At 34.5% G+C, this 17104-nt stretch overlaps 1 protein-coding gene across 2 annotated transcripts in view; it reads left to right on the top strand.

The window, feature by feature from the left end:
• LOC132705981 (serine proteinase stubble) overlaps nucleotides 1-17104 on the top strand; it is a 41113-nt gene that overhangs the window by 13259 nt on the left and 10750 nt on the right. For both annotated transcript variants that reach the window (XM_060677001.1, XM_060676991.1), the window contains exons 2-3: nucleotides 5611-5713; nucleotides 16338-17087. In XM_060677001.1, coding sequence (XP_060532984.1) covers nucleotides 5611-5713; nucleotides 16338-17087 — 853 coding nt within the window. The remainder of the gene's footprint in view (nucleotides 1-5610; nucleotides 5714-16337; nucleotides 17088-17104) is intronic.

Below are 17104 nucleotides of genomic sequence, written 5' to 3'. Positions count from 1 at the left end.
TAACGATAACAGCAGTCCTTGCGAAATAGCCTTGAGGATGCCTCGTCAAAATTGATCATCAAACATAAATTAGTGATGTCAGATTAATCAACCTTAGTACTCACAACAAAGCCAGATGGATTTAACTATCAAATTAAATGAAGTTAAGTTAGATGAACTAAACCTTTTAAGGGATGAAATTCAGTTAAATTACCCACTTCTGAAGTTCTCGGAATTTTACAAATATCCGAGCATATGGACCATCCTTGTATATATGGTCATAATCAGTTTGTGTCTATTTATTTGCTATAGAAGATTGTTAGAGCCAAGATGCACCAAATCCAGCAAGAAACAGCAGCAAGAAGTCGAAGAACCTAAAGATCCAAAATGTGTTCAACTACCCCTCTTGACGGTATAGTTGAAGCTTACGGGGGAGCAGTTATCTCACTAGCGAAGATCCAAGAATGCTGACCTAGCAGAGTCCTATTTCTACATATAAAAACGTAGTTTAACGGTGTCGACGCAGAGTTCTGTCTAGACATGTTATTGTAACAGACCATTTTAAATGGTTGTAAATTTAAATAAATTTTTTTAAAAAGACAACGGTCGTCCTGAGTAGTTAATTTATGTTTAAAATTCTAATATAAGCTTCATCCGAATAATTTTCCTATAAAAACTCCTATCTGTGTCCATTGGTAAATACCAATGACAAAATTCTAGTCTTCTTTGTTCGCCCGCGGGATGCAGATTAACTAACTTAAAAATATAAAATGTCTGGAAGTACATAAAAATTACTTCCATTCTAAAGAGGGGAAAAGCATCTGATATATCCAATTACAGACCTTTGCTAGGGCTTTTGAGAAGTCGCTCCATGAGCGTATTTTCAACCAAATGAACTTGGTAACCCAGAAACGACATGTTTTTTTTAGAGTTCGAAGCACAATCAGTAATTTGGCGACGGGAGGTGGGTGGATGTGCTATACACGGACTTCTCAAAAGCCTTTGATCGGGTGGACCACGCTGTACTGCTCTCTAAACTGAGGATGCTTGGATTTTGTGGCATTCATAAAGCCATATCTGCATAGCACTCAACGCTTAGGTTCACGGCCAGTAGCGGCGATCCCAAGGGTAGCCATTTAGCGCCATTGATATTCTTGCTTTTCATTAATGATATAGTAGCTAACGTTGATAGTGAAATTTTGCTCTTTGCTGATGATGTAAAATTGTTTAGAATAATTGAGAGAGTGGTCGACTGTGTGTCTCTGCTGGATGATTTAGAGATTATTGGTTCTTGGTGTGCTTTTAATAACCTACCTCTGAATACAGATAAATGTTTCGCAATGACATTTTCATACAAAACTGATAAAATAACTTTTAATTACGATCTGGATAACATATTATTCAGAAAATATTACAAGTTTAAATACGTTTGACACAAAAATCTCCTACAGAAATCATTTCGATGAAGCCTGTAGAGGTGTACTCAAAAGGCTGGGATTCATAGTGAGAAATTCTAGGGCTTTTGCGAGGGTACATACTTTAAAACTCTTATACTACAGTTATGTGCGCCGCAAAATAGGGTACGGTTCAACGGTGTGGCAACCAATATTTGGTATTAATTTCTGAAATTTCTTCACTTTCATGTAAATGGTTTCTACAAGGCTACGGGACTGCCACAGAGTAATTTATTACTAATGTTTATTGTTCGCTCACTAATGAACCGTAGGAGGTACCTTTCATTTCTGTTTTTATATAAACTTTGCAATTTATTAATAGATTGCCCTGAGTCGCTGAGCCAGCTGAACTTTCATGTTCCTTCAAGGACTGTAAGGGTATCACCTGTATTTCAACTAGTAACTCCAAGAACCAATTTTTTGATTAATGTTTCTCTCTATCAGTTGATGAAATCGTTGAATGAAGTCTGTAATGATATTGATGTTTTTTGTCGCTCACAGTTCACCACACTAATTAAACGTAAATTTTAAATACTATAATGGAGTCACTATTAATTTGATGGAGTGAATATAGTTGACTACCTATTATAGTTATAGTTATAGTTCTTAAGATGAAATTGCCTTCTAAACAATAAATATTATTATTATTGTTATTGTTACTATTATTTTTCATTCATGAATGCTTTCGGACTTAAAGTAGGAGTAACATTTTCTACTCCCACGTGGTGCCACAACTGTTCTATTGGGTTAAATGAATATACATGGGTTCAGCTAAACTATGGCATACATATAATTTTTTAAAGCTACACTTCCAAAAGTTGCCTCTAGCTGGATACAAAATGCATATTGTTTTGTAACAAATATTCCTTAATTTCAGCTTTTGTACTTGATGAATTTGGTGCTTTTTGCAGCAGGCGGCCGTGATAGCTTGCCTTATACATCACAATGACACCGTTATTCGAAATATTTTTTAAAAGATAATTGTGAATTCAGTTTACAAAAAGTTATGCAATTGTATCTTCATGCATATTTTAAGCTCGAGTCTTATTCTAATGTTAAATTAAAAATATTGGCATAGCCTGTTACTATAACCGACTTTTACATCACTAGTTAAGATATAAATCCCAGTAAGGTTAAACCATGAAAAAGTTTAGGTCATGTAAACAAAAATTATTCTTCGACAATGGCTGTCAATCATTATGCGGCTTGGGTCGGTCGCTGGCAAAATAAAAGATGATTTTTTGGGCGTGTGTGTCCGTAGAAAACAAAAAGTAATCCACCTAAAACTCTTCGCAGACACCAGCAGGCACGAATAAATCTCTCTTTTGGTCCAGCGTGAATTATGGTATGCTTTTGCTTTTGTCTGACAGTTTTTACTGGAATCAACCAATTCTTTGGATACTGCATAGTGTGTATAGAACCAAGTTTCATCTAGTTAAATTATACATCTGTTTTCGCTTCGACGTTTTTTAATTTGCTGAAAATAATTAAATCTCTAGGTGCGCAATCTGTGCGATTCCGATACCTTGTTTCGTTCAATAATTCCCTGTTAACAATATCCTTTATCTAGGATACTAGCGATTTTATAAATACGCAGGTTCATTTTAAAGCTTTTTCTTTAATAAATCGTCGACTTATTAAACATTCAAACGCATTTTTTACAATTCGATTCGCATCTAATGATAATTAATTTCGACGAGACATAACGGAAAAAATTCTGGTGAGAAGACTTTTCAACACGCATCGAAAAACGGGTTATTCACGCTGCCACTGTCGATCAAATGCCAAGACGATAGATATACTTTGAGACATAGTGTAAAATGCATTTTCTTTAAGATCTTGGAACTACAAGCATAACCTTCGCCTCTGCCTGGCTCATTTAAATCAAGCAAGAAGGATTTCGATAGCAGATATAAATAAGCGGCTTTAATTTCGCTATTTCCCCGAACCAGCGACGTTAATAAACGTACTACATTTCGTTTGCCGCAAAAGCAAGACGTTTTGCATATATCCCGCGAATCGTAATAAATTTCAGCGTGATTAAGCGATTATAATTATTTTTTCCCCCATTTTCACTCTAGTTGTATAACGTGTTGCCTTAATCGCTGGAAAATCTAAATCCACACGTAGCACTTCGTTTAATTTGATTTCAACGACAAAACATCGGTAGGCTTCTTGTAGAACGTACGGTGTGGTATTCTCCCGAGGTGTGTCGTTTATTTATATGATATACAAGGCGTTTAATGTCCTCACCGGAAAGGTTTCCATCGTTTTCTATGGATTTTGTTGTGTTTTTTTTTTATAGAGAAATGGGCTCAACGTTTAACCGCATATTTCAGTGAGTAAAGTTGCCACAAGAGAGAAATTAAAACGGATTAAGAGAACCTGTTTATAATCATTTTTTTAATTTTACGTTTTAAATTAATATATTATTTACAACTCTTTTCTTGACCTCACTGCAAATTTAAATCGGTCTGTTTTATGAGACTCGTCAGCATGTCGATATATTTTTACTCTCTAAAAACTCCGGGGCCAGTATAACTTAAAATACCATTTTAATGGGAATTTCAAGTCTCGGCGAGTCCCTTTCATAAATTTCTTTTATTTACTAAGCGCAATAAATTTTAAATGGCACCCGTAAGCCGTAAAGTCTTCACATAAGATAGCTACCTGAAAAAATGTGGTTGCTTAGACGGGACATCATTTAAACCATACTGGCAGGATCATAAAATTATGTTTGAATTATGATGGAAGAAATGACGCCTGCTTTTTAAATGGGATGTGTATTTTTTATACGAATTTTGAAAACTATTATGTTATACAGTTTAGGCACGAGTAGAACGAGTGTTTAATATGCGAGTGACTTGAATAAGTTTATAAACGATGCAAAACATGACGTGGCCAACAAAACTGACACATATCAAAATATAATCACTTACTAAATTCTACCGACAACTGTCGTAAAAAAGCATAGTATACAACATCTTTAAAAACTTCTTCACTAATTTATTTAGACACGAGCATAGCGTGTTCATAAAATTTGTATACTATATACTTAGGTTTTCGTTAATTTTACGATAACTCTGTTCCACTCGATATAAAATAGGTAAAAAGGGTAGTCGAAGCCGTAAAAACTCGATATGGCATACATTCTAGAGTTAAAAAATTTGAGATCGATCAAAAGAATATCAATTCGATTATTCAAAAGGATCCGAGTGACTTTGTTTCTCAAAAATCATTAAATTTGTTCAAAATTTTTGACCTACCATACGATTTCCTTGATGTTGACATTGCATTGTGGGCTCAAGATGAGAGTTATAAGAAAAATGAAGAGAATCTCAAACAAATGAAATGTAACTAAATGTAACACGCAGCAGAGCGTGGAGCAGTGTTAGTCTCTTTGACGAAAAAAGAAGAACATTTTCAATACTTGCTGCAAGTTGTCAAGGAACATCGAGGACTATTCGATGCCTGTAATAAAAATCGATTTGTATAACTAAATCTAAAAATGCATATTTTTCTATTAACTTTTGAATTAAGGTATAATATTTCCTATGGTGGAACAGAATTCTTTTTCTATTAATGCATTTAGTGATATTTCTTGAATAAAGAACTTTTTCTTCTCAAATAGATAATAACTAATCTCAAAATTTACTAATTTAATGAATAAATTGATAATATTTATTAAAAACTATGAATCTAAGTACCCATTGGGATTCCAATGTAAATAAATATATTTAAAATGGTAGAGTAATAGATCAACGATAATAGTTGAAAACATTTCGAGATAATTATTTTTCAATCAAATGACATTCAAAACAAAAATTTATTTTTCTAAAAATTATAAAAGCATAAGAGACCATTTTTGTAGAGCTTCCAATTTCCTATAAATTCTTTTGATAAAATTGGCTTAATGATCTATTGGTGATAAGATATGATTATTTATATATGAGACTAAATCGAAAATGCTAAACTGTAACGTAAAATGTAATCTTTCCATTAATATTAGGAGCTCATACGTGGTCAGTACTTTCTAGAGTTGACTAGCAACTACCTTTTGTGTGTCAGATCAAGAAATGACCATTGCATTTAAAAAAAAAATAAAAAATTCCAAAAGTGCCTGCGCATTCAGGATTTTTGATTTTGATTATGATTTCTGTGGTTTTATGAATTGCAGATGTTTCCGGCGTCTTTGGTGACTTTGGCGACGTTCCTTCTGGACCTGTCCAGTTCTTCCGCCGTGTACAGCATGCAGCCGGCTTTCATAACCGCCAACATAGGTAAGTCTGTCGTTGGTTTGTTATCGCTCTGCAAAAAAAAGTGGGAAATAAAACGCGGGACCGCCGATTGACACACATTCAGAGGCGATCGTAACACCGTTGACCCCGATTCGTGCGGCACTTGTTTCGTGTGACGTCACCGCGACCCGAATACGCCCACAGTTTTTGCACGTCCCACAATGCAACACGATCTGACGGACCAACGCCTGTGCCTTGCGGAATACGAACATTAGGTTATAAGTAGGAATAATGCAAAAAAATAATGAAAAAAAAAACTGCCAATGCCAATTTCAAGACATTTTTAATGCAACATATATTTTTCTTATACTATGAACTCATTTAGAACTACATACATTAACAGGGTCGCAAAAGGTCATGACTAACCATACAGCTACTGAAGGTATAGAGAAACTTTTAAAGCAACTAAGAATTTGTTAAGAAGGTCCATTCAATATGCGCATGAGCGAGATTTAAAATCTCGTGTTCAACCAATGAGCTTGCGACTTTCAACAACCAACATGGCCGCTGACAGATGGCCAAGCGTCGTATTTTACGGTAGTATGTCTATGAAAATATCAAGGCCGCCTGCGGCTCGTCATTTTTTCCCGTCGTAGGGTCATTATATTATCTAATATGTGAATAACAATAAATCATGGAGGATTCTGTGGTGGAGTATTGGGCACGCGGCGGTTTAACCTCCGTTCGCTCCCGACAGAATCCCTTGTATTCGTCCCCAAAAGTTTCATATCGGTTTCCACTGTGTGAATTTAGTGATTTGAGTGTTCAGTGTATGTTTTAAAGTGATAATCGTCGTCGGCCCCATCGCTTTTCCCTGTTCACGCCGGTATGGAGGCCGGATGGGCCCGGATGGTCTTCGGTGGAAGCGGGGGGAAACCGATTTTTTTTGGTATCGGTCAAAATCGGTTTTTTGCTAGCCGAGCAAATTTTGGTTATATTTCTTATTCGTACGTGTTGGTCATTAACCAAAAGCGAAAATCCTCGACGGAAGTCGGTAATGGGCGAATGGCCATAGTAGTCTTGCCCAACTGTTTGTAAAGAGCAAAGGATATATATATATATATATATATGATGACACTATATTCCGGGATATCATCCGTTCGCTCGTTGAACTCCGACTGGAATCCTGCATCCGACTGGAATCCTGCAAATCTTGCATCCGACTGGAATCCTGCAGACGTTTCGCCAAAATCTCACTTGGCATCTTCAATGCTCGCGTTCCGAAAACACTTCGAACACTGTGTTCGAAGTGTTTTCGGAACGCGAGCATTGAAGATGCCAAGTGAGATTTTGGCGAAACGTCTGCAGGATTCCAGTCGGATGCAAGATTTGCAGGATTCCAGTCGGATGCAGGATTCCAGTCGGAGTTCAACGAGCGAACGGATGATATCCCGGAATATAGTGTCATCACATTTTTCCATCCGTGAATCAATACGTGAGAATATATATATATATATATATATATATATATATATATATATATATATATATATATATATATATATACCCTTTTTTTTATTGCATAACTAAAACTCACAGGATTTTTGTGTTCTAATTAGCATTTGCTTCCTAAATTAGAATATCATGCAACAAGTTTGATAAATGCCATTTAAGTCACGAGCGGTGAATGTTTTCTCAAAAAACGAAAATTCTTACTTCATGCCATTTAATCTAAAAGAAAAAAATAGTTTTTTGAGTGACGGAAAAAGTGTATCAACGGTCGCATACTATACTTTTTACTACGACTTTGAGTTTTTGGGTACAATCGCACAAAACACGAATTCACTGAGCTTCGTGTGACGTCACCTTCAGTATTAACAAACGTCAAAATGCAATGGCTTCTGAACCCGTGATTGAAATACCGGAAAAGTCCGAAGTCGCTCGCGACCTTGAGCTTTCCGTATGCTTTATCCGTGCATAATTATAGTAACTGTATAGAGTTGAAGGTTATTCTGTCATTATGTCATTATTACTTTGTCAAAACCTAATTAACTATACTAGATTTAGAGAATAGGACGGCCTAGTTTGTGTTCATAGTACAGACACTTTTGAGGCCCATATCAAAAGATGCTGAGAAAGAATATTGAGCGCGCATGTGTAAATAATTTCAAAACCCGCTTTCAACCAAGACATGTGACTTTCAACGCGGAAAAAAACGAGTTAATTGCATGGAGTTCGCTATTTATGAATAAAATAACATAAAAATGAATAAATAAATAAAGTATATAAAATACCATAGCTACGCCCGAAATGTTTTGGTCAGCTTCAGTTAGTTTAAAGAGAAATTTGTTGGTAAAATTCATTTTCTGGAATTTCTATTATAATACTCACCAAAAATCACCGTTTATAGAAAGCAAATTACAAATATTAACACATTTAATCACAGGATGCCGCATAATAACAGGGTCAATTTTGCGTAAACTGAAGCTGGAATAAGGGGACCAGCCGAATTCGGACGAGAATTTGCATCCATAATGCCAAAAATTATTTATTTAACACCAGCGGATCAATAATAGATTATTAATTATTTATTGGCAACACACGTCCGAATTTAAATTAATTTTGCGATTAAACGTCAAATTTTCTTCATTTTCCATGTTTACGGGGTGGTTATTTCCATTTCCATTCCGCGACACAAATTCACTTCAATTTAAGCTGAATTAAAAACAAATTCCACGAAAATGAACCAAACAGGTAATTATTCGGTGACAATATTGAACGTGCTCATAAAATAAAATCATTTAAAAATAGTTAAAATCGTAAGATATTATCAACAGGAAGTTCATCATAATAAAAGTAAAGGTTTAAAAGTTTAATAAATTTGTCTGCTCTTAAAACGTTCTGGCATCTGTATTTCGATTTAGACGCACGTATACAGACATCGAAATAACAAATACAACAACTATATAATAAATAAACAAATAAATAATCAATGCTCATTGATTGAACGCGGGTTATATAAAAGAACAATCAGACAATTTACCCAAAGTTGATATATTTATGACTCCATCATACATTAAAAATTAGGAGGATTTTCCTTAAGTTCGTGGTGAAAAACTAGCATCAAAGTATAACTCCAATAACAAGTCTTATTTAAAATAAATATATTAAATATTAAATGTTTAGAATGCACCTTATAAACACCAGTGCTGATTTATTAATATTTATACGCACACAGGTACAAATTCCTTTTGTGTATTTAATAATAAATCAATAAGCAAGAAAGGAGATTAGAAAATCATTACCTAATTATTTGCACATTTTATTACCTAATTATTTACTATTTATTTATTTCATTTTAGATCTGGAAGAGATTCCTTTGGAGAATCTGCGGTAGGGTGGGTTCAAGTCCAAAGAATCCAAAGTATTTGCACGGTCAAAGCTAAAATAATAGCAGAGCATATTTTGAAATAAAAAAGCATCATGGAATAGTTTCCATAAAAAATACAAAAACTGCAAATATGGTAAGAAATCAATGAGAAATGGTTGAATTGGCTGTTATACTCGTAATATTCAGTGTACTTTCCTGCGGTGTGACATCACACCGGCTGCCGCGCATTTTGCTTCTGTTTGAATATGCCCGGCGGCGATTCCAATATTAATTATTATTGTGAAATAAGTATTGCCATTTAAGGGTTCATATTTGGTATAATGTAAGTAATGTAGTAATGTAATGTATTTTTACACACATATTTTAATAACATATAAAAATGGGCAAGTTTCCTATTGAACGCTTTGACATACCTCGGTCAAGGTTCCATTCGATTTTTAAAAAATTGGCCAGCTCTAGTCATAATTGAGGGGATCAGCTAACGGGTATAAGCTATAAAACTCAAAATTATTGGAATTTTGTTTTGATAATTTTTGCACATTTTTCATTGTCAAAAAATCTTTTACGGAAAATAAAATAAAATACCAAAATTTATCGCATATATATATATATATATATATATATATATATGTATGTATATGTATAGACCGAGGTATGTCAAAGCGTTCAATAGGAAACTTGCCCATTGTTATATATATATATATATATATATATATATATATATATATATATATATATATATATATATATATATATATATATATATATATATATATATATATATATATATATATATATATATATATATATATATATATATATATATATATATATATATATATATATATATATATATATATATATATATATATATATATATAACTTAACTTTATAATCTGCTGCAACGGAAAGTTTGAAATTCTTAGAAGCAAATAGTAAACATAAGAGTTTTCGCAAATTTGGTAATTTTTAAAAATATTTTTGATTAGGATTTTGAAAACATTTGTACTAAGCATAAATCTAAGCATCTATTCCATATAGCTTGGTACTGCAATGACGTATTAATTGAGATTGAAACCTTTTTTGCATAAATCATATCCTTCTTTGAACTAAAGACATTGAAGTTAACTGGAAAGGAAAACCTCAGGAAAGTATGTAGATTAATTATTAACGGACAATACAATACAATTAAGTAAAATATTTCTCTATTTGACTAGCACATTATCGATATATTGTTCAATTTTCTAACATTTGATTATGTCTAGGTGCTATTAAAATTTATTGAAATATTGGCTCGTTATTTTGACTTCGAATTCTTATACAGGATGTTCCTAAATTGGACTTAAATAGTTTGGAACAAATCAAAACTAGATAGAAACGAGTTACAAGACGCTTTTTGCATTGAATAAGATTTGTTAGAATTACTAATTTTTTGACCATAGATATTAATATAAGGTAGATATTTTTCCGAAATTTAACACCCTGTATTTTAACAATTATTAACAAATTAACAATTAACAAATATAAAAAAAATAAGTCACGTGATTCAAAGCACTACTCGCCATTACAGTCAGCTCACGTTATAGAAAGAACCGGTAAATAGCAAACAGGCTAGCTTCTCGTGTCAAACATCGCCGTGGTCGTTGCAGATTCTCCCGCGTTGTCAAATATTCGAAATTTGACAATACGACCTTTTTTTTTAACTGTCGTCCAAAAGAACACCAGGATGGACGGTCAAGGACCGCATCGGCATCTTTACGTTCGCGCAAAGTGAATCCGGCGTCAGCGCCGACCGCGACCTTTCCAGTTCAATATCACGAGCAAGGCCTGCTGCTGTCCGCGCGCGTTGCATTCGCGTATCCCTCGCGCGATGTTGCCGTATCGACGTGTAAATCTCAGCGTCCTTATTAAACGAAGTAGCGCCTCGCATTACGAAGTGTCACTTTAAGCCGTCATTCGATTAATGTATCCGTGACCAAAAACAGTCTTTTTCGTTTTTATTTTATTGGTCATGATGTAAAAGTTTTCAATTTTTGGGACAACATTCTTAATTAAATTCAATGTAAATGAGAATTTACTGGAACTACAATAATGGCAGACGTCTTACTATGCAATGATCAAAATGATCTTTTCTGACTAAACTACGTCAAATTAGAGAAATTGTAATTTATTAGAAAATGATGTTATTCGCTTGACAATTAGTGTATATGTAAATTTAAGAAACGTAAATAAAGCTAATGTTAATTAGAAATAATAATACCAGGATACAATTGAATACAAATTAGAAGTGAATTGCTTTGGTTGCATGTCTGATCGAAATTTGAAATGTTCAGAGCAGGTCGTACCATATACTATGGTGGCCCTACCACGGTAAAAATTGATGCGGCAGAGAGCACTAACATTTCGCGCCATTTTTTTCCTGAATACCGATTTCCACGCACTTAACTCGTTTTCCGAAAACATTTCACGAGATCTAGGCATATTTTACAAAATAGGACTTTAAGAACCATGGCTGTAATCAGTATACCAGCAGGATTGATATGTTGCGAATGACTGATCTTTTGAGTATCAAATAAGCTGAAACTCTATTTTGCTTATATTTAAAATGGCGAACTAGTTAGTTCCTCTCCATTTACTAAGGAAGTATAGGTTTTTTGGCTGGGCTAGTTTTGTTCAAAACAATTTCTTTTTTAGGGAACTTAAGCAATATAATAACCTTAATTATAATATAATATAATAATAATAATTAATAATAATATAATAACCTTAATTAATAATATTATAGAAGATACTATATAAAACACATTGTACTTTAATAATGTATATATCTATAATGTACTGTTTTACTGTAATAGTTTTCTTAGGTTTGTTGTATAGCAGTACTTAAAAAAAGTAAAAATATATGTGTAAATAAAATTATTAATATTATTAAAATGAGGAATTAAAAAATCTAGAAAAATATGTTGCAACAACCTCTCTGTATCCTCCGCATACTAGACAAACGCCGGGCGGATATTGGACTCTGTTGAACGCACGCAAATCAAAAACGAAGAAAGGATCGACCTAAGCCATCGGAAAGAGAAAGATGAAATCGGGACAGATGGTAGGCAGGACTGGGACAAGGTAACGGGTTCGTGATGTCACGACCGCAGATATTATTCCGACGACGCAACGTTAATACAAATGTCAATAAATTTTGTTGGCGGTTGTTATTTGCGATTCGCAATGGGGTCGCCTCTTTGTTCTTTCGGTAGTGACATCTCCTCGTTTTCAATCAGCGAAATGAATTACATCGAAAAGAGAACCGACAAACTCTTCATGTTTACGAAGGCAACTGACACGCATATTCTAAACGTGCACCGCCAGTGCTAAGATCATATTTCGTTAACAACCTGCTGCTCTGTAGTGCTCTGAGAGGGGACCCATAAATGTATTAATTAATTAATTACACACATCTGAAGAGAATAGTTCCCCCGTATTTTGGCAACAGTATTTGACATCGCCATATGAATTTCTCGAGATTCAAGGAAAAGCAAACTAAATGTTTGAAGTTATGTCCTGGTATTGACCACAAATTTTTGAGTTACATCCTTCAAGAATTACTTATACAAGCCACAAAGTATATGAAAATTCATAGAGACAATAAACATTTTAGAGTAATTTAAAAAAAAACGTCATGGAAATTATAATAAGAAATTTGAACATTTTTATTATTTCTTTAATACATTTGCTTACGTATATAAATAACGCATACCAAATATTAAACCTCAAAACCCAAATAATTCAGGTTGTGACACCCAGCTATTCCTTTTAAAAAACACAAAACGCACGGGAATGATCGTGAATTATTTTTGACTTGTGTAAAGCGTATTTGTATTTAATCTACGCCAGTTTGTATTTGTGCTTAATGTGCTTTACATGATTATTTCGCATTTTATTCTGTCCCTGCTTATATATTGTTTGAGGGAGCGGAGCTAAATAAGGGGCATAAACACCGTTTCGGATGACTGATTCCCATATTGGTGACGTCGCGAATAAGACCCGACGCAAGAGAAATCCAAAAATTTTATAAAAAGTATTACAGTACCCTGTGGAACTTTCTTTCAAAAATTATGTTCAGGTGTCACTTTAGCCCTAGCCGAGCAAATATTGTTAACTCTTCGAACTTGCACCCACCCTACTGCAGTCCCCATAAGAATGCCTTCTTGATATATATAATATAAAGAACATTATATGTTATCAATGCTAATATACTTTAAAATCAGGATTTAGGTTTCCACTATTTTAAAAAAATCCTTTTTGTTGAATAATTTACATTTTAGTTGGTAATCATTTGAATTTTAAAAATTAAAAAACTTTAAGCTGATTACAAAATTATATTCGTGGTTAAATTTTCGGAACATACATTTTAGCTTCAACATCGCGAACCTCAGCAAAAGAAAAACTTTCGGTATTTTGTATGTAAGATGTCACGATAAACATATCCACTAAAGGTAAATTATCAGATTGACCTTTTACTAATCGGTTTCGGTCATTTTGATATTAAACACAAGATAAACGCAAGCGAGATGGTCAAGAATAAAATTAAAATTAAAACCACCAAGACGAACACGTTGTCGTTCTCTAACGGCTTCTCTATGTTACCGTCTGGCTGGCGTGTGACGAGCAAATTGACGTCAGAACTGGTCACAACCAATGACAGTGCGTTTCAACGAGGATTTAAATTTTACAATTTTTAATTGCTTGTATTTGTTATATTGAACTACGAAATTATTTTTTTTGTGAACTGTGGCTCTTTTAATAGTATAAACTTACTTTCATAAGCAACCTTTTTCAAACTAAAATTCTGTTCAAGTTCCCTATTGTAAAGACGCGATATTTTATATTTTATTTTAATAACATTTTATAAAATAATATATACTTACTAATATTGAACTAAAGTTGAATTCGCTTTATTGCTGTCAATTTTTTGAGTCCATGTACCTATTGATTTAAAAAAATATTAAAATTAAATACGCAGTATAACGGGTTATTGGATTTTTTGATTTTTAATTGAAAAAAATAATTATGTTAGGTGTTTAACAACTGTTATAACAACTATTGATGATATTTATAGGTACACATAATCTGCTATGTACGTCTTTATATACAATGAAACTTACATAAATTTACAGGTTGTCCTATCTGAAAATTTCTCGATCTGTGATGGGGCCCATCCGGCTAAAATATTTTTAAGATAGCCCATTATACCGGAAACGGATGTTAACTTGCTTATTTTAAACATGAAAAGTCATTTTTTCGAATCGTCAGAAAATTCTAATCACATTTTATGAATAATCTCCTAAACGTTGCCATTTTTGAAATCTGTAGTATTTTGGGTCCAAAAATGACACGGACTTGAAGAATAAATTGCTATAATTTATTGGAAAATTTCACTAATAGACTTGTTAGTATTTCCTTTTGTACATATTTCAGTTCATGCGTTTTGTTTTTAATCTCTTGTAATACCTGGCAAATACAAATTGTAACTATCGTCTATAGTATGTTGATAACTCTTAAAGTTGACAACAAAATAACCGTTGCATATAAAGCGGTTCAAAATAAAAATTTCTTCGTCAGTAATTGTGTTACGTAACAAACTGTGTCAAAAGTTGGCGGTGTAAAACCCGCTTTACTCTTCCGATAAGTTTACTTTCCCCCAGCGGACGCCCATGGCACCGAGGAATGCGTTACATAACACGTATTCGGATTTAGTGGGTCAAGATGGTCCGGCAGTGCCGTTAGCTGACACGGAAACATCGCCGTAAAAAGACCATCCGCGGCGACGAATCTGATAGCCGATCAGGCGATTAGTTATGCGCAACGCGCCATCTATCGGCCGAATTTAATAACTCGGTCGCATTTGACGGTTTTGATTTAAAAAAATAACATGAAAATTGTCCGCACCATTGGTTCTCCGACAAAATATCTAACTTCCTTATTAAAACACTTTATAGGGAAAACGAACAGTTTCGTACTTAATTCCTTTCACTTCATTGAACAAATAAAAAACATTACATTAAATACACAAGATATTCTGGTTAGTTTCGACATAGAATCCCTCTTTCCTAAACTTCCTATTCCTGGAACTATCACCATCATTCAATATATACTAAAAACCGAGAATCTGGAACCAAACCTTCTCACCTTAATTGAAAAATGCTTGTCTGGTCCATATTATTCCTATAAAGGTCACATTTTTGAACAAACGTCAGGAACAGCTGTGGGTTCTCCACTATCACCAGTCATCGCGAATGTATTCTTTCATCTGGAACCCAAATTATGGAAACGATGATACGATACGATGATGATTTAGTCTCATGGTTAAGAATCTCTACTAGATTTTCTTAGACATTTAAACTCTATACGCCCTAACATACGTTTTACCATTGAAATAGAAACTAATAACTACCTCCCATTCTTATCAATAGAAAATGAAACCTAACATTGGGTCATTGTGATTACAGAAAACCTATGCATAAAGACCGATGCCTTCATGCAGTGTCACATCACCATCCGGCCCAAAAATAATCGGTTATCAACTCCTTGTTTACAGAATTAACCAACTTTTCTCTTCTCTTTAATAATTTCCGCATTAAAGATATTAAGCGTTACATCACAAAATACACTTCGCCACAACCTTCCAATAGCAATGAAGCAGAAAGCATTTCCACACAACAGTGGCAGTTGTTCTTCCTTACATTCAAAACATCACTCACCACATATCAAATGTTCTAAAGAAATATAACGTCAAAACCAGATTTATCACTTCTTAACATCTTTGATCCGTCAAGGACAAAATTCCCTTTGAGATGCCAGGAGTTTAAAGCATTCCATGCATATGCGGCAAAGAATATATTGGAGAAAAAACATGAAGAACGTGAAAGAGCCTTAAGAATAAGACAAATAAACTTGCCGAACATAATCACGAAACGGGACATAAAATTTAAGCATCCCAAGAATCGTAACCGCGACTCAGGTCTCTACATGTCACCAATAACAGGCTGATTGGCGAAACGTTAGCTAGTTTGACTCAATAAAAACCCACGCAGGAGGAATTCAGAAGTTTTATAAAAAGTATGAAAATTCCCATTCGACATAATAATTCTTTCTAGCCGCCCATGCCAAGGAAGTCAATATTTTTACGTATTATTTAAGTTTAACTGGAGTGTCAATTTGCACTAAAGACTAAGAAAATTGCCTTTTAAAGACATCCTGTATCTTTTCCATTTCTAGGTTCCTCGAATGGCAGGAACATCAGGAACCTGCCGTGCGTGTCAAGGAAAAACAACGCGCTGACCGGCGTGTGCATGTTCGCAATCGACTGCCTGAAAGCCAACGGCACCCATCTAGGTACCTGCATCGACAGGTTTTATTTCGGTTCCTGTTGCCACGTGGAGCCTCACCACGACATCGTGGACAACAGTATCGACACCGAGATCATAGACGTGAGGGAGCCACCAGAACGGCTTCACAACACCACACTTGCGCTTCTGGGTAACTCCAGTACCACCTCCAACGAATCTACCTCTACGCAAATACCTTTTGAAACGAAAAAACCCACATTCACCGTCAGTAACGGCATCATTACGAGAATAAATTCTACAGTAGCGACACCCGGTTCTGGTACCACTACACCGACACCAGACAAACTCCAGACCTTCCAAATGGTCAATGGTGAAGCGACCACCTTGAAAATTCCATCAACTACCACCGTAAAAATTAGCAAACCTCCAAAAACCACGGCCGTTCCCTCCAAACCGTCAACAGCGAGCCGGCCTAAACCTACCACTGCCAAACCTAGTCCGACATCGCCCTCTAAACCGACCAAGACAACCAAACCCACACCGAAGCCTACAAAACCCAGTAAAACTTCAACGACAACAAAGAAGCCCTACACTACAACTTCTAGGAGTACTACCAGTAAAAAACCGACCACAACGAAACCGACGAAGAAATACACCCGACCCAGTACGATCACGACAGGTAATTTTATGCTCTAA

Source organism: Cylas formicarius, unplaced genomic scaffold (assembly GCF_029955315.1).
Source record: "Cylas formicarius isolate icCylForm1 unplaced genomic scaffold, icCylForm1.1 PGA_scaffold_10__41_contigs__length_53128322, whole genome shotgun sequence".
Classification (NCBI taxonomy): Eukaryota; Metazoa; Arthropoda; class Insecta; order Coleoptera; family Brentidae; genus Cylas; species Cylas formicarius.
This window is presented reverse-complemented; position numbering and strand designations above follow the sequence as displayed.